General features: G+C 40.4%; 3 protein-coding genes across 3 annotated transcripts; 1 reads left to right on the forward strand and 2 right to left on the reverse strand.

Annotated features, from left to right (window-relative positions):
• Window positions 1-647: 647 nt before the first annotated feature.
• On the reverse strand, window positions 648-1,396 carry LOC139449572 (uncharacterized). The gene is made up of 2 exons (XM_071231026.1): window positions 1,333-1,396; window positions 648-925 (listed from the first exon to the last, which is right to left on the reverse strand). The coding sequence occupies exons 1-2, from the start codon at window positions 1,394-1,396 to the stop codon at window positions 648-650; spliced, it is 342 nt and encodes a 113-aa protein (XP_071087127.1).
• Window positions 1,397-6,638: 5,242 nt separating this feature from the next.
• On the forward strand, window positions 6,639-7,329 carry LOC139450365 (uncharacterized). The gene is made up of 2 exons (XM_071232046.1): window positions 6,639-6,702; window positions 7,109-7,329. Exons 1-2 carry the CDS (start codon window positions 6,639-6,641, stop codon window positions 7,327-7,329), a joined length of 285 nt encoding a protein of 94 aa, XP_071088147.1.
• A 970-nt stretch (window positions 7,330-8,299) lies between these two features.
• Window positions 8,300-19,501, reverse strand: LOC139450417 (ribosomal RNA-processing protein 8-like). Its single transcript, XM_071232108.1, has 7 exons — window positions 19,453-19,501; window positions 17,214-17,365; window positions 14,469-15,961; window positions 13,559-13,691; window positions 12,412-12,518; window positions 10,803-10,899; window positions 8,300-10,141 (listed from the first exon to the last, which is right to left on the reverse strand). The coding sequence occupies exons 2-7, from the start codon at window positions 17,307-17,309 to the stop codon at window positions 10,028-10,030; spliced, it is 2,040 nt and encodes a 679-aa protein (XP_071088209.1). The 5' UTR covers window positions 17,310-17,365; window positions 19,453-19,501; the 3' UTR covers window positions 8,300-10,027.
• Between the last annotated feature and the right edge of the window lie 46 nt (window positions 19,502-19,547).

The following is a 19,547-nucleotide window of genomic DNA, read 5'->3' on the forward strand; positions in this document are numbered from 1 at the left end:
TGTGATTCAGCCACTCCAGTTCTCCACCATCCAATACCAGACCTTGAGGGCAGCCCGAAGAGATGAAGGTCGCTGACAAGTATGGTGCATACAGACCAAGGATAGATTCAGGACAAATCAGGATTCGAACCCACGATTAGCAGATCCTGTCACGTTTAGGTAACGCAACTCTGTAATGCGGGCCATCAGTACCCCTGACTTTTGTACACATTCATGTGCTCCTTCTCAACTATAGAACTCAATTTCCATTGCTTGTTCTAAAAACACAAAGGCCAGCAATTTTTAACAAATGTTTATTAAAAATATAGTGGCCGTATATGCCGTACATAAATAAAAAACAGATATATGTTCATTTTCACGAGTGCGCCGTGCAATGCCGCTTTTCGTGCGTATATATATTTATTTAATACAAGATGTATTTGTAAACATTTTATGTATGAAAGAATATCGTTTATCACATGTTTGAAAAAATGAAAACTATAATAATATTATATACATATATATACTGCATCTGGAATTGTGCCTCACATACATTTAAAATATAATGAGTATACAATTAAAACTCAGATCAATGTTCGACAAAGTTGGATTATTCAAATATCCTCTCCCTTTCGCTTGCGAAACAATAGTCTCTCTGGAGTCGCTGTTTATGTGACAACATAGGCCTTGTCGGCAGGGAACTTTTTCCCGAAGTTCTTCTCATACTTGTCTGCCTCGCTGGCGTAATACTCTGTTCTGTACATCCAGATGGGAGGACAGCAGGCAGCGGACGGAACGTGGCTCTGGCCGTCGTTGTGGTAGTTGTTGGGGTTTGGCGGCGGGGGAATCAGGTCGTCCAGGAGGAAGGGCATGCTCGGGGGAGCCTGTCCTGGGTCCACATCCACCCATCTGACGAAAGGGTCATCCTCGGGGCCGTTGTAAGGTTCTGAACAAACACAGTCTATTAACATCACATAGATCAAAAGAAATATTTACCTCATAAGCATCACGACGTAGGTGGATCCAGAGGGGGTCTCCCCGTTTGAAAACAAAATGTATGTTGCAGACCGCCCCCACCAAACACACACAAACACGCACGCATGCACACGCACCGGTACACACACACACACACACGGTGTGCCCCGTATATGTTTCTGGGTTTGTCTGGTCCATATACGTGCTGGTGGGTCTCACCAAAGTGGTAAACATCTGAGACCTGCATCACTTCGGGCTTTCTTCCCACATTAAGCTGACACGCCGTGACATAACATAGCAACGTTAAACCCAATTCACTCTCTCACTTACTCACTCATTCGCCTGCCGAAATACAATGAGTAAAAGAGTCGCACTTACCCAGGGATTTCTTGAATTTCTTGATTTCATGTACCGCCATGGCGAGAAAGGTCAGAAATATCATCTTGGTTTGAGGTTCTGGAAAACAACAACAACTTTAGAAAGGTATTTCGTTCTTCAAAGAATAACGAAATAAATAGACCGCCCTATATCCTTTTGGTATTTGTTCTGATGCTAGCATCTTCGATAATGGTCAATAAGACAGTATTTTGTTACACAGATAAAACTCTTATCAAAATATATTCTGACTGAAATATTAATTTCATTTTAACGCTACGTCAATAAATTTCAATTTGACCAAGATGAATATGAAAGCACAGCTAAACAGTTAAGCCAACTGGCTCACAGCAACAAACGCGTCCATAGCTCACCTTTTCCAGATTAAAGGGTTCAGATTTCCCGCTCTGATGTACTTGTATGTCTGACAGCATCGACACCTTCAGCTGGTCTGATTGTTGTGACGTCATAATCAACGTCACATGACTCTACGTATCCACTTGGCCTGGCAGGCACATTGTGACGTCATACAGTAAGTAAAGATCCCTCTCCCGATAGTGTAGAAATTTGTCTGTTTGATTTTATTTGTATAAAAGCGGTCTACAAAAGCCTATATGGAGAAGCTATTTGACGTATATAGCCCTCCATGTGGTCGTGTACACCAAAAGTGGAAGTGTCCGCTACGAAGGGAAAGTTTAAATTTGTCATTCGGTCTAGCACTGTGATACATATACTCAACAACAAAAGTTCTACAGTGGTGCAGACAGCGTCTACGCGGGACGGCCATGCAGTGGGGACAAGTTCTATTCACTGACGAGTCTCGTTTTCACCTCAGCCACAGCGATTGACCGATTCGAGTGTACCGACATCGAGGTGAACGTCAATCATTGTGTCGTGGAAGAAGATCGGTTCGGGGGCGGCAGCGTTATGATATGGGGTGGGATAACAGCAAGACAGAGGACCCGTTTGATAGTGGTAGAGGGAAATCTCAATGGACAGCTCTACCGCGACGAGATCATCGGCCCTGTTGTTCTACCGTTTTTGCGTCGTCATGGCCCAGGCATTACCTTTCAACATGACAACGCCTGGCCTCATATTGCTCGACTTGTTCAGGATTCCCTTCAACAAAACAACGTGAATGTCATCCCCTGGCCGGCTCGCTCCGCTGATCTCTCACCAATCGAGCACATGTAGGATGAGATGGATCGGCGCCTACGACGTCAACCACGTGTTCCACAGACACTCCAGGAACTTCGAAACATGCTCCAGCAGATATGGACAGATATCCCACAGGACCTTGTGCGACGCCTGGTCCATTCCATGAGACGAAGATGTGTTGCTTGCATCGCAACCAGAGGTGGACACACACGCTATTGATTTGTAAATTGACATTTTGGCATGTTCATGTTTTTTGGGTTTTTTTTTTTTATGAAATCACGCATTTTCTGAAGTCAGGATGGCAAATTAAACCATTTGAACACGTACAGGAGTCTTTTATTTGTTGTAAACCGAAATTGTTTCAGAGTTGGTTAAAAACATAACTTTGCATTAAATCTGATTCAATGTCACAGGAACTTTTGTTGTTCAGTATATATCAAATAACATTGAATTGTACCGCATATATTCCATACTGTTAAATGAAATATCGTCACAAACTCCAGTGTCAATTTTCTGCTTCCTTGGTGCAGGAAAGTAAATACAAGACTATTTCTAGATAATGTGGCCTTGGAACTATATGTTGTAATGTGGCAGTAGAGATTTGTTGTTGTAAATGTAGTAGTAGTAATTGTGACAGTAATCAGTGGCAGCAAGTGATTGGTGGGGTAGTAAAATGTCAACTGGTATTTAGAGTTACCGCCCTTTTTTACTGATCATGGCAGACTTGATCATTCGAGAAGCCTCGGTATTGAACCGTTTCTGGAAGGCTGGTTGTACCTACATAAGGGCGAATCGAGTTGACATGTGTTTTATCGACTTGCCAAGTACCTATTTGAAATTAAAAATAGACAAAACATTTCCATAATAAGGGCGAATCGAGTTCTTTTATGACTTGACACGTGTTTTATCGACTTGCTAAGTGCTTATTGGATACCCATTTGAAATTATTTTTTAAAAAAACAAACAACATTTCCATAATCATAAGAAACCTCTACTACAAGCAGAGTTCGAATCCGACTACATCATGAGCGTGTGTTCATGAATCACTATCAAATAGTGATGATACCAGGTGCTCGTGAAAAGTGGGCGTATATGTTGCCTCAACTCTGGCACTCGTCACAAATACATGTAAAGGCAAGCCAATTGTTCACTCAATTTAATTAAAATCAGATCTGGCTACTGCTACACACTGATCTATATTTGTTTAGCTGCAGTGTGAACCAAGATCTGATTTGTTCAGTGAGATTGATTGTATACCTAACAATACCATTTTTCTCACTGAAGCGTAAAATTTGGAAATGTCCTCCACATGTTTGTATCCAGACTAGATATTTTCTCAGCTACAGGTACAAAACGATAAAGGTTGTTTTTCTATTTAGAACTATGAGCCTGAATTCTTTTTAACGAAAAACACCTTGCAACAATATTAATTTTTGTGGCACGCAATTTCATTTTTTGAAGCATAATTTTCAAGAAGCTCTATCTAGCGACAATATATACATTTCGATAAAATCTTGCCTGAATGTCTTGTCTCCACATTTCACATAGATGTTATCAGTGAGGAAGTCCAGCAATTCACATATTGTTTTCTCAGTAACATCCACATGAAATTTTGTAAAACACTGAATTCCTGCCAGCTTCCATTACTTTTCCGGATTCAAGAACAGACACAGGCCTGTTTCAAGCGTTGAAGATATTCGACAGTGACCAATGGATATTGATAACAAACAGTCATGTGGACCAATCATCTGTTATTTATATGATAAAGGCATTTACAAGCATTCAGACAAAATAGGGAAGGCACACCTTATGGATCATCTTTGTTGGAGAAATTTAAGGAACCCGTAATCAACGTCTATTTTCCGTAGTGAAAACGTGAAAACTGTAATGATTTCCTTTAAGGTAATTAAAGATTACTTAATCTTGTAGTGGCGAAGTGACGATTTACATTTTTCACAAATTTTTATAATATCCTCACATCCTTAAGTAATCGGGATTATTTTTTTTATTAAAGTACTACTAATCTTACAACCATTCTTATTGGTTTAACTGGGAGGGGGGGGGGGGGGGGGGGGGGATGTAAACAGAGAACATACCTTTTGATTGTTAGGACTTCTTTTTCACTTCTGATATTCATACGCCAACTCTTGACTTCTCATCCTCAAGAGTCGCCGAAATGACAAGAGTGGGTCACCAATGGAATTGCAGTTTTGTGCATGTAAATGATTTTGTTGTTACACAATTTATTAATTCAAATGCAGTGTCTGTAAGGGCTAGGGGAAACACCATTCACAGCATGGTATAGTGAGAGTGTTTCTGTAAACAGACCAGGGATTATTTGGCCTCATGTTTTGTTTGTTTGTTGTTTAACGCCGCATAAAGCAATATTCATGCTATATAACGGCGGTCTGTAAAAAAAATCGAGTATGGACGAGAAAATCAAATGATTGCCGTCATGAGCATCGATCCACCCAATTGGGATACAATGACATGCATCAACCAAGTCAGCGAGCCTGACCACCCGATCCCGTAGTTGACTTTTACAACAAGCATAGTTGCCTTTTACGGCAAGAATGGGTTGCTGAAGATCTATTCTACCCCGGATCTTCACGGAGTCGCAGACACATTATAAAGACACTGCCTTAATTCTCTGTACGGAATACACGTGTAGGTAACTTGAGAATGCTCTGTCTGTTCTCATTCCCTGTATTGTTTCTGTATTCCCTTCACACATTTCATCTCAACTGAATGGACAGTTTAACGGGTGTAACAGAAAAACCAGAGTGCCATCATGACGGTTACGATTGATTGCGTACAACCAACTAATACCTCAGTGGTTAAATCCCCTCAACATCTTTTGTGGCAGAACACTTCATTCGTAATGTGCAGACTGCGCGGGTTCGAATTCTTCTGCCGACACACGATTTCCATCAAATTGCTAGTAGTGCTGTCATTGTCAAAAGGTCTCTTACTGACAATTGCATGGTTATGCATAACGATTCGAAAAATACGCAAATATGGCGAAACTTCAATTTCGTGTTTGATGTGAAAACTCGACAGAGAGGCATGCACGTACAACTCCGCTGTTTAATGACACGCCAATTGTAACTCTCTGACATGATGCAGTCAAGTGCAGCCATATGATGGATGTATCGGTCTCAAAATAACTAAAAAATTAATTGTGCAGCAATCTAGTCTAACAGCGCCAAGCCAAAAAAAAACTTGTTGCAATCAAGTGCACCCTTACGCTGTTTGCGACACTTCTTAATCTGAATTGATTTGAGTCATGTGACGATGCAAGGGTGTGTGATATCGCCGGATCCCACCGCATTCACTTTGCAACGATCTATTAATCAAGTCCTTCTCATTATTGTAGCGAAATGTCTGATATACACTCTAGAATTCAAGGCGTCTTGGAAATATATTATATATCTAATTCTTATATAAATACACCAGCATGTATAAGACACGTTTCGTGTTAAAGCAAAAGATAGAAAGGCAATCTTAAGCAAACGACAATGCACGTATTTCCCATTCATTCGTAAATGAACACAACGCAACGATGACAAACTCGCTGAGTAACTACTTAGTGCCACGTGAGGTTGATTATGACGTCACAAGCAGCGGGAGGTGTCGATGCTGTCAGACATACAAGTAGATCGGTGCGGGAAATTTGAACCTTATAAACTGGAGTAGGTGAGCGATGGACGCCATCTGTTGCTGTGAGCCAGTTGGTTTAACTGTTTAGCTGTGCTTTCATATTTCCATGTAGTTTCTTGGTCAAATTGAAATTTATTGACGTTGCGTTAAAATGAAATTAATGTTTCAATATATTTTGATAGAGTTTTATCTGTGCAACAATTACCTATTATCGAAGATGCTAGCACTAGAACAACTCTTCAGATCCGCTCACATAGTCCCTCAATAATCTGTCCTTAATGGATGTTTATTGCCATAGTGAAAACTCAATGTTTTAATCTCTTACCCAAATAATGTTTTATGACTGAGTATTTGAGTGCCACGAATCTACTGGATCCTGTACTTTAGTCGACATGGGGTAGTCTTAGTTCCTTAATTATTCTTTCTGTTTGGAGAAATAAATACGTCTTCATAGCTCATTTGTTTTATACTTCAGAGCGTGATTGGTCAAGATGATTCTAATGACCTTTCTCGCCATGGCGTCCCAAGAAGTCAAGAAATTCATGAAGTCTCGTGGTAAGTACTCCACTAAAGTATTGTCACGTGTCCTCTATCTGTCATAGAGCAATCAAATTCTCGATTTTCACGAGAGGGGCATCCTAGTATCTAGCAAATAGTTCCCGCAAAAAACCCAACTCTTTCCATTTCCACTCCTAAGAATCGGCGTAAATCTCTGGGTACATTTAGCTAAGCGATCTTTGTATTAAGTGTATTTGTCGGACCACATCATCAACGTGCTACACGTGACTCAAATGACGACACGTGACAATGAAAGGAAAGGCGAATGTGTGAGACAGAAAAGCAAATCCCAAGACTAAAATCGATTACACAGAAGAAATAAAAATACAGGATGCTAATGAAGTAATTTTTTTTATTTAATTGAATCCATATGGCGTTAATAGCATAATTGCGTTTGTTTTAGAGCCTCACATCGGCCTTGAGGATAACAGTTTCAACAGATGGAGGGATATGGACCCAGAACAGGCTCCCTACCTCCTGGACGACCTGCTCCCACCACTTCAGCACCCCAACAACAACGACAACGAGGACGACGGTCTGTTCACTGCCTACCGCCCTCCCATCTGGATGTACAGAACAGAGTATTACGTCAGTGAGGCAGACAAGGCCTTCGTTGTGACATAAATACAGTACTGGCTCCAGAAAAAAGTAGTGCCGTTTGCGTGTGGTGCACTGGCGTTTAATAATTTTACAATGGAATTTGAAGGTCACAGAACACTGATAACATGCGTATTTAATGTTCAATGCATTTTGATATTTGTTAAAACCAGATTCAGTATTTATAATACTGAATGAATCCGTCATATGATGTTATTTACAACTTTACAATAAGCCATATTGTCCGTCATGAAGCGATAACATATTACAGAATATATTTTTATTTGCTATTTTTTAATGAACATTATTGTTACAAATGGCCTTCTTTGTTTTCCATGTAGTATTCCAAGATACTGTAATCTCTTTTCATTCATACATGTACAGAACGTTTGTTTTAATAAATATCTCTCATGGTTCAGTGAAAGTGTTGCCATAGAAACAAAACTGAGGTCATGTTTATTATGTGTTGCAAGCTTCATTTTTATGTCATCAAATCTCCTTTCCAGATATTAGCGACTGACCTACAGAAGCAATGTTCCAGATTTTGTTCAGTTACTTAATTTTGCCCAGGTGGGATTCTGTGTTAGAACAGGTCTCAAGTGATATAAGCTTGTTGCTTGGTGACTGTTTCTTCCATGTTATCGAACCCTGATGGCATGGGACATTGCTCATTGTATCAATCACTGGTTTGTCTGGTCAACTGGACTAGTACATGACTATGAATGCACAATGCCATATAGAAAGTGGTCAAATGTAACAAATGTTATATTTGGGATAATACTTTCTTAGTAAAGTACAGATTCTCATCCTGATTTGGGTTGAGTCCCGTAATCTTGCACTCTTGTATAACGACATACAAATAACAACACATCATAATCTGTGACAATTCGCAGGATGAACAGGACTTTTACGAGAAAGAGTATACTGATAAATCAATTTACAAAGTCATTAACAATTTCACAATGGTGCATCCCCGTGGTGCCCAGTTCCAATTAACATAAACAAATGGACTCAATGGTAATATCTTTATTTACATGATATATATGATGTATGTACAAAGTCTGCCACATTAACTGACAATGCATCAAACACAGTACTGATGTAGAAAATAACAACCTTGGACATCAGGAAGTACGCAACAGTTAATCAAACTATCAGTTGGATCCATCCATGGCCAAATGACAAATTACCACTGATACTGCATTGCTGCATTGGCAAAAGATCCGTGAAGATCCAGGGTAGAATAGATCTTCAGCAACCCATTCTTGCCGTAAAAGGCAACTATGCTTGTCGTAAAAGGCGACTAATGGGATCGGGTGGTCAGGTTGCTGACTTGGTTGATGCATGTCATCGATCCCAATTGTGTGGATCGATACTCATGATGTCACTCACTGGATTGTCTCGTCCAGACTCCATTATTTACAGACCGCCGTCATATAGCTGGAATATTGCTGAGTGTGACATAAAAAACAAACAAACAAAGCATTGGTAAAGTACAAACAGATATCATGACAAGAAAAAATACTGATGACTGTCCGAAATGCACCTTGTTTGCAGAGACGTGTGGGTAATATACCCAATATGTTGCAAATTCATATCAAACAAAAACAGCTGTACCAATATTTGCGTTAGACTATAGGATCAGAAAGAAGTGTAACCAAGCGATACAAGCAAACAGCTTGAACATCTTATATTGATAGATGCAGTAGTGGCAATGACAAACATTTTCAATATGCTTACCATGTTGAAAATTATGAATCCGTGAGCATGTTGTGACACAATTGCTTGAGACAAATGCATTTTGACAGCTTATAAAAAAATAAAAATTCAGAATAAACAAAAACTGGATAATCAAAGCGATATGGAGAATATATATATATATCATATATATATACAACATATCAATTGTCATTACATACTTTTTCATAATTCCATACTTTAAACTGCATAATGAGCAATAGGTTAATATTGTTCTTATGGCTGCTGTTTAAAATTGAATAAAAATTCTATGAGAATTACTTGACACAATAGCTGGAATATTTGGCCATGTGGTTTAGAGGAGATGTCAAAATGTTACACAACAGATGGACATACAATGCATCACACCATGAGATCACATGTGAAGAGCATTGCAAGACTGTTTAATATCTAAGCCACAACATTTGTATCAAAATGCATAAAGTTCTTAGCTGGAGTAACAGGGACAACAGCATCGTAAGTTAAAAAGTTTGATTTCACAATTCACAGAAGCAACTGAATAATTTATAGATGTTTATAATATATCAAGATGCAGGAACAAGGCTCTAGGTCATCGCTTCTTGAAAGTACAAGGATCTAGGTCATCGCTTCTTGAAGGTACATTGATCCAGGTCACTGTTTCTTGTAGACACACATGGGTCCATAATATCGCTACTTGGTGATACATTGATCCAGAAAATCGTTCCTTGTAGACACATGGATCTAGGTCATCGCTTCTTGAAGGTACATGTGTCTAGGTCATTGCTTCTTGAAGGTACATGTGTCTAGGTCATCGCTTCTTGAAGGTACATGTGTCTAGGTCATTGCTTCTTCAAGGTACATGTGTCTAGGTCATTGCTTCTTGAAGGTACATTGATCTTGGTCACTGCTTCTTGAAGATGAATGGATCCAGGTAACTGTTTCTTGTAGATACGTGTCCAGAAAATCACCTTCTTGAAGATACATGTCCAGGTCATCGCTATCTTGGTTATCGCTTCTTGTAGATACAGGGGTCCAGTTCAATGCTTGAGTTGAGAGGGGCTTCCTTCATTCCACGCACCTTCTTAAAGTGGAACAGGTAGAACATCTTGTTGGAGGTGTCCTGAAATATTATTAAGTTGTCATTGTGAAGTACTTGAATCAACAAAGGACCATTTCTTTGTCACAAAATGCAACAATATCTCAAATGTCAACCCCATAGACCTGATAAACAGGAAATGTGGGATTAAAACCCTGAACCAGCATATTCTGTCATCGCTAAGGCATAGACTGTCTGACTATTGATCAAAATAGCTTCCAACATCAGGGTTTAACCTTGACTACATGGGATCCCCAATAATTAGTTATAAGGGTCCTTGCATGGAATATGAGGGTCCTGTAAAGTAGTGAAATGGTGTTGTGTACTGTACGTTTGGATAATTACTTTAGAGCCTGAATGAATCAATGATCATGTGGACAGTGGCCATGATTGATGGAAGAAATGACAGATGCCCATAACTGCTCCTGTTGCACTGTAGGTACAATGAACATTACTGTGCATCTCTTTGGATGCAGGATGTACCCAATCTCAACATTTGTGCATACAGGATGCACATTTCTGCGTCGCATAAAACCCTGCAACATCAATACTCTCTTGCATCCAATGAGATTTGCAGTGGATATTATTTCCATCTATTATCAAAATCCTGATTATCCTTTAAAATTACCATCCATTCCACATTTTCATCAAAACCATCCCCAAAACCACCATGAGCAAGACCTACCTTGTTGACAATTTCAAATCCAAGTTTTTCAACTTTTGATATGAAAGCACCAACTTTCTGAAAACGACTCTCAACTTCAGCAATCATCATTACGCCCCTGAAACAACAAAACAAACAATATTCAAAATAAGTGAAAGTTGTTTAACTCCACAGTCAGCAAGATTTCAACTATATCATGGCAGCCTGTAAAAAATCAATGTGGACCAGTAAACCAGTTGTTGACTCCATGAGGGTGAAATATCACTGAAGGTGTTATCGTCGGCACAGATACTACAGAAATGTACCCCAGGTACGATTTTGTATACAGAAATGTACCCTAGTCAAAATCAAAATACAGTAGACTACGGCTATAACGAACTCGAGAGGACCACTAATTTTAGTTCATACTAACCGCAGTTCGTTATATGCATACATACAGCATATATACAACAAATGGTCGGGACTAAAAATAAGTTTGTTATATCCGTCAGTTCGTTATAAGCGTGTTCGTTATAAACATAGTTTACTGTACAGAAAAAGTACCTGGTACCCGAAACGGCGGGTGAGTCCATATTCCCCAACATTAAACCAAAACCAGTTCATGTTTAGTTCCAGTTCGCCTGATTAGTATGATTACGAATGTATGCATGCATCGCGAATATTGCCAGATTATTACATTAATGTACGTACGTCACTGTGTGTGATTGTTTCCTATATGATACGCTGGAATGCAGCTTAATTCAAAAGCTTCGCCTGACGAACGCATACTGCCACGTTAAATGTAACGTGGTTTGGCTACAGGAAGTGACGAATACCTAAAGAACCGATTACAAGCATTGCGCCCTTCAACGGAAAGGACTCAACCTAGGGTACGTTTCTGTATTTTGATTTTGGCTAGGGTACATTTCTGTATACAGAAACGTACCTGGAGTATATTTCTGTAGTACCTGAGCCGACAATGACCCCCTTCAGCTCAGGTGACACCTTGTACCCACCAAATCCTCATTAGTCTTCCAACAAGCAGTGGGCAGTGAGACCTATCTCCACAGGGTGTAGACTATTCACAAAAACAAAATGTCACAATCTCATTAAAATCAGATCTTAGTTTTCGCTACTGCAAAACAAAGATCTGAGGACATCCCTTCATGGGTCACTTCAGAATGATCAAAAGATCATTCTGGAATGACTTATAGTTGGCCTAGATTGTATGGATATAATCATAAAACCTGTAACTGTCGTTCGGAATACCCTCTGTTAAATATTTCGAGGTTGCATAGTTAGAAATCACATTCCGACTGTCACTTTCATCATCTGGTAAGCGACGCTCTGATTGGTTGGATGAAAGGTCGCTCTGATGTGACCCGTAATGGGATGTCCTCAGATCTTTGTTTAGCGGTAGCGAAAACTAAGATCTGATTTTAATGAGATTGCAAAATGTCACTGTGCTGTATAACCCATGATAGAGTTGTCAGTTTTAAAGCAACACTTCTTGGTATGATGAAACAAAAGATGAGCTTTCAGTTACAACCTATTATCCAAATCAAAATCTAACATAACTGCAAATATGATTCTTATAGTTTAACTTTCTTTCATCCCTGACTGAACATGCTGAACATAGTAAAAGTCTTACCCTTTTTTGAGAATCCTGTTTGCTTCCAGTAGGTAGTCAACAAGATTTGTGCCCATCAGTGACAGACAGAACACAGCTACATCCACACACCCAGCATCTAGGGGCACCTGCATATACAACATAGTTAGAACCATCAGAGACAGACAGAACACAATTCATCCACACACCCGGCATCTAGGGGCACCTGCATATACAACATAGTTAGAACCATCAGAGACAGACAGAACACAGCTACATCCCCACACCCGGCATCTAGGGGCACCTGCATATACAACATAGTTAGAACCATCAGAGACAGACAGAACACAGCTACATCCCCACACCCGGCATCTAGGGCACTGCATATACAACATAGTTAGAACCATCAGTGACAGACAGAACACAGCTACATCCACACACACGGCATCTAGGGGCACCTGCATATACAACATAGTTAGAACCATCAGTGACAGACAGAACACAGCTACATCCACACACACGGCATCTAGGGGCACCTGCATATACAACATAGTTAGAACCATCAGTGACAGACAGAACACAGCTACATCCACACACACGGCATCTAGGGGCACCTGCATATACATCCACACACCCGGCATCTAGGGGCACCTGCATATACAACATAGTTAGAACCATCAGAGACAGACAGAACACAGCTACATCCACACACCCAGCATCTAGGGGCACCTGCATATACATCCACATACCCGGCATCTAGGGGCACCTGCATATACATCCACACACCCGGCATCTAGGGGCACCTGCATATACATCCACACACCCAGCATCTAGGGGCACCTGCATATACATCCACACACCCAGCATCTAGGGGCACCTGCATATACATCCACACACCCAGCATCTAGGGGCACCTGCATATACATCCACACACTCGGCATCTAGGGGCACCTGCATATACATCCACACACCCGGCATCTAGGGGCACCTGCATATACATCCACACACCCAGCATCTAGGGGCACCTGCATATACATCCACACACTCAGCATCTAGGGGCACCTGCATATACATCCACACACCCAGCATCTAGGGGCACCTGCATATACATCCACACACCTGGCATCTAGGAACACCTGCATATACAACATGTGTTGATATAAACTGTTTACCACATAAAACCACTTACCTTTGACATATCACACGCAGTGACTCTTTCATTGACTGAGACAAGGTCAAAGGAATGAACTTTGACCCCAGAGATACTTTGAGCCAGTCTTGCACTTCCACATCCTAAATCTGCAATGACAGTCTTTGGGGTTCTGAAAAAATACAGTCCAACATTATCATGTTCATAAGCATACTATCTATGGTTGTCTCGCTTGTCTCAGACTTACAGTTAGCGTTGGGAATCAATTGGGAATTTATCATTTATCAGTTTGTTCAAACTTGTTAGTTTCTATTACTTAAAATACTTGATTTGTTGAATATTGATGATCATGATGATAAATATGTGTTCATGTGTAATTGTTCACAGATCAAAAAAATGTTCGAATACCGTATTTTATATATTTTGAATAAATAATATTCAAAGGGGAATCCTGGTTAGAATTGGTCCATAGCAACCTATCCTTGTTGGAACAGGCAACTAAATCGATCGATGATCTTCCTCAGTGATTTAGTTGATTGCGTGCCATCACTCCCTGACAATCTGAAATGCTGCACACATTAATCACTGGATCCCCTGGTCCAGACCTAATTCTATACAACCTGTCGCCATACAGCCAGAGTAAGCTTTTAAGTTTGGTTTAACACCGTTTTGAACAGCATTCCAGTTATTATTACATCAAGGTGAGACAGATTGATGTGGGAAGGGATGCATGTCTCAGACGTTTACCATTTCAGTGAAACCCATTAGTGGGTATGGTGCAGACAAACCTAGAAGCATAAACTGGCGAACCAGGACTCGAACCCATGATCATCATAGGTCTCTGGCGTGCCCAAGGTAGGTAACTCTGCACACAGAATTGTAGCACCTTATTGCTAGAATATTCTGAGTGTGGTGTTAGACAACAAAAAAAAAAAATGTGTGACCTTACTTATGCCTGGCGTTGATCTCGTTGATGATGATGTCCAGTGGATCGATTGGCCACTTGCTGACCTGTGACCTATAACCTTCGTGATATACATGGAAGGCCTCCTCATCATCAGCAAACAGCTGCGCCGCCTCGGTGCCCGTTGTGGTGTACATCTGCTCATTGAGATAGCGGAACCGCGCAGCTGACAGGCGTTCATGCATCCTGTCTGTTAAAGACTTCCCTTGGTTCCTGTCTCTCCTTTTCACTTTCTTCTCGAGGTCCTCCTTCAGAGTGTCCATCTTTTTCTTCTCAGAGGACATAATTTCTTTCAATTTCTTCACATCAAAATTTTCTTTTGGGGGAGTTTTTATTTTCGCGGGACTGCTTGAGGTGTCACTTGTACCGTTTGTAAAACCCTTCTTTTTATTCACCTTCTTAGGTGTTTCTGTAACCTCCACTGATTTTCTCTTTTCTGTTTGTCCATTACCAGAATTTGTTTTCTTCACAGACTGTTTCTTATCAGAGGAAATGATCTCTTTCAATTTCTCCAAATCGAAACTGTGTTTCTTGGGAGTCTTCAACTTCGACACATTCCCAGAAACATCACTCTCAGATTTTGACTTTTTTTTCTGCTTCTTTCCACCACCACTTTTTTCAACAACATTATCTTCTGAATTCTCATCAGTTCTATTTTCACTAAGTGTAGAGACATTCATATTCACTTTTTTATTTTTCACCTGTGGACTTGGACGATCAGAAACCTCTAAATTCTTCTTACGTTTCTTTTTCTTCTTTTTGTCTAAAGATTGTCCACTAACTGGCTTAGTTTCGCCAGTATCACCCATGTTTTTCTTTAACAAAACAAATTGGCCTTTCACATCTGGGTCTGAAGCTACAGCCACACTGCTTGTGCTCCCATCGGTGCTGTCCGATTTTTTACTAGCATCAGCTAGATGTTTGTATTTGTTCTTCTTACATGTCTTCTTCTTATGCTTGTGTCTTCTTTCCTTCCTTGTCAGGGGGGTATCCCCTCCAACTCTACTTTCATCCTGCCCCTGGGTTTCTTGAATGTTTAGCTTCTTAGATGCTGACTCATCATCTTTGTCTTTTTCTCTACTTATTTTTTTCCTTTTTAATTTCTTCTTCTTGTCACCTTGGGAATTTTCAGACTGATCAGGTTTTGCAACATTTTCTTGTGAATTAGGCACATTTTGTTTCTTTTTCTTCTTTTTCTTTTTAGCTTTTCCCTCGCTGCTGATATCCCCAGCACTTTCTGGAGATACTGATATTTTCTTCTTCTTCTTCTTGCTCACTGAATGACTGTCCTTGTGAAGGTTTTGTTTTCCAGATTTTGCTACTACTGGTGTAATGTTTGTATTTCTCTCCTCACTGTTCTTATTTTTCTTTTTCTTCTTCGGCGTAGGACTGGTTTCGTCAGCATGTTTTCTCTTCACGGGAGACTTTGTGTCACTGGTGTTTGACAAGTTTGGATCAGAATGCTTCGACTTCTTTTTCTGAAAATACAAGTGTAATCAAATATGTTTTTTCAGAGCAGATTTCAGTGAATACTGGACCCATTACCGGTAAATATGATAACCCAGGCATAAGATATATACAGTCAAGTCCCATTAATCTGACATTGTTGGTTGCATATGATTATGTCGGATTAACGAGTATGCCAGATAAACAAAATTAGGTAGTACAAACAATCGTGATTGAAAATTAGACAACTACACGATAGATAACGATATGAACACCTAGGAAAAGGAAAAGTGAAATATACATATTGTTGAGTTACATTGTCAGATTTTCTAATCATGCAACCACTAAAGTAACACAAAACTACTGTTAAGGACTGTCTGAGCGATTCAAACTTGACTGATTTTTAAAGCATAGATTTTGTATCCGATTTTAATGAGATTAGGTAATCTAGGCAAGTGATTAATCTGTTTTGTTTATTTAAAGCAGTAATTGTTTATTGTTAAGCAAGTTTATCTCTGCAGCAGTTGAAATATGCAGCTACTCGCTGCGGGGCTGTGTACTTGCGGGCAGATGACCATGGAGTACGCTGATCACTGTGTTGGATTAATGAGACTGATTAATGAGTGATTTCAGCAATTCGTTGCAAATTAGGTGTGTCGGAGTCGGAGTGCGAGACTGTCGGATTAATGGGTCTAAATAGCACTGATTAAATCGGTTCCCATCATTTGTGTCGGATAAAGCCGATTGTCAGATAAACGAGTGTCGGATTAACAAGACTTGACTGTATACAACCATGGGATCCCATTTGCTCAGAAATGTTTGTTTGCTGTGAAACGCTGTACTGGTACTCAGCAATATTCTAGCATTGGGCCAATCACACAGAGACACAGATATATGACAGATATTATGAGCACCGATCAACGCTGTTGGGGTACGATGACATGCATTCAACCACTAAGCCTGCTCAAATTAGTAAGTGTTTCAATGAGTGAATGAGTGAGTGAGTGAGTGAGTGGATGGGTGAGTGAGTGAGTGAGGAAGGATGGCCTTCCAACAATGTACCCATGCAGGGAATTGAACCCAGGCATGACTAGTGAATACTTTAACCACTAGGCTACCCCACTACCTATTGTTCAATCTGAAGCACTGAAGTCACAGTTTGTGATATGTAAATTAATAATATTTCTTACATCAAGTAAGACCTTAACAAGTAGCATTGATGTTGTATAAGTGGACTTTCAGTAAAATGCCCACGGCAAAAGAATCTTTCCTGACATTACTGACCTTATTTCTCGGAGGAGTTGGTGTGACAGGGTCAAACAGAGAAGACGCAAGATGGGCCGCCTCGCCATCCACATTCCAGTCCTCGTTGTCAAACATTGCTGTACTCTGTCCTGTACTCAGCTCTCTCTGTCAGCATGCATCAGTTGGCAGACCTGCAGACGTGAGGGAGTTAGTGAGTGGACGAGTGAGTGAGTGAGTGAGTGACCTGCAGACGTGAGTGAGTTAGTGACCTGCTGAAGTGAGTGAGTGAGTGAGTGACCTGCTGAAGTGAATGAGTGAGTGAGTGAGTGACCTGCTGAAGTGAGTTAGTGACCTGCTGAAGTGAATGAGTGAGTGAGTGAGTGACCTGCTGAAGTGAGTGAGTGACCTGCTGAAGTGAGTGAGTGAGTGACCTGCCGAAGTAAGTGAGTGAGTGATCTGCCGAGTGAGTGAGTGAGTGACCTGCCGAAGTGAGTGAGTGACCTGCTGAAGTGAGTGAGTGAGTGACCTGCCGAAGTAAGTGAGTGAGTGAGTGATCTGCCGAGTGAGTGACCTGTCGAAGTAAGTGAGTGAGTGAGTGAGTGACCTGCCGAAGTGAGTGACCTGCCGAGGTGAGTGAGTGAGTGATCTGCCGAAGTAAGTGAGTGAGTGAGTGAGTGACCTGCCGAAGTGAACGATCTGCCGAGTGAGTGAGTGAGTGACCTGCCGAAGTGAGTGACCTGCCGAAGTGAGTGAGTGAGTGACCTGCCGAAGTGAGTGAGTGAGTGACCTGCCGAAGTGAGTGAGTGAGTGACCTGCTGAAGTGAGTGAGTGAGTGAGTACACATTTAAGCTTAAGCTGCTTTGGCCAATATTCCAGCAATATCACGACAGGTAACACCGGAAATGGACTTTACACATTGTGCCCCTGTATGGAATTGAACCTGGGTCTTCGGCGAGACAAGTGAACGCTTTAACTACTAGGCTACCCCTATACCCACCTACACAAGTAAACAGCCAGCATGACAACAGTGGAATCTGTCAAAATTATAGACCATATCGGATCTCTGTCAACGAAACCTAGACCATTCCAAACCTCTGTCAACAAACAGTCAACACAGGACCAAATGTATGGTCTTCTACTTACTGGCACTGTGTTTTTTTATCATAATAAGGCTTGTATTTGGCCTGTCTGTACTTATCTCAGTGTATGTGCATTTGTTTACAAACAAGAGAAAAGTCTGGTCATGTGATAAGTCTATGCCTGCAGTGTCGCCACTGGAGCAGAAATTCATAATGCGGAATAAGGCAAGCAGAGCTGAATAATCTAGGGGGTAATCAGCTTTTGTTTACAAACTATGCTTCAGAATGGTCAACACCCGGTCCCTTTAAAGCCTTCCAAAGGTCCCGTAGAGTCAAAAATGTAAATTTTCAAGGGTAAAAAGTAAGGCCCAAGAATGGCTCTATTTGTACATTCAAATACACAACAAAAACAAGTCAGTCAACACACCATTTTTCTGAGTTATAGACAATTCTTTTGATGATGTCATCAACCATTAATACAGAAACCATGAATGTAACTTCTATTTAACAGAACGGTTAACAACACTGGCCAAATTCATGACATATCTGATCAAATTTTCAAGAAAAAATACAAATAATATAAAACTAAGGCCTGAAAACGGGTAGCCTGCCAAATTTCAGGCATTTGTCAAGGGGGACATAGATCAGGATTGGCAGTACTAGAAAGTTTGATCAAAATCAATCACTACACACACAATATCTCAATAAAATATGACACATAGAGTCTAGTCGTCGTGGATGCTCCCTGCACAAACTCTGCTTTCTGAGGAAAGCCGGTAGTATGAGATATCTGCCATTAAACAGATCTTAAACATGTTAAACGTTTGAAATGTTTGATAGGCATTACCATGGACCCTAAATATCGTATTAAGTGTCCATGCCATTACTTCGAAGTGGACGGATGTCAAAGTAGACAAAATTTGTGGACAACAACTTCTTTATTCATAAACTGTGTCTACTTTGTCATGTTAACTTGCTGTTGTCCCTTATGCCTTTTATCAACTGGAAATTTTAAAAGTACGTCCAACAATATATTGATAGCATCGTGTACGTGTGACGTAAACTTATAGAATGAATTGAATAGAAGTCAAAGGAAAATGAACAACGAAACTGAAAAATACATGTGACGGTGTGGTCTCCAAACGAAACATCAAAAGCATCCTGCATGTAATAACTGACCAGATTCTACCCAAACGTACCGTTATATTTACAAGCACATGTTTTCACATTTGCACGTTTCAGTGTTTACGATATTTAATTACACACCAATTGCCTCCCTTATGTATAACAAAAA

This window comes from Haliotis cracherodii, unplaced genomic scaffold, assembly GCF_022045235.1.
Source record: "Haliotis cracherodii isolate W230 unplaced genomic scaffold, xgHalCrac1.p SCAF_8, whole genome shotgun sequence".
Lineage (NCBI taxonomy): Eukaryota > Metazoa > Mollusca > Gastropoda > Lepetellida > Haliotidae > Haliotis > Haliotis cracherodii.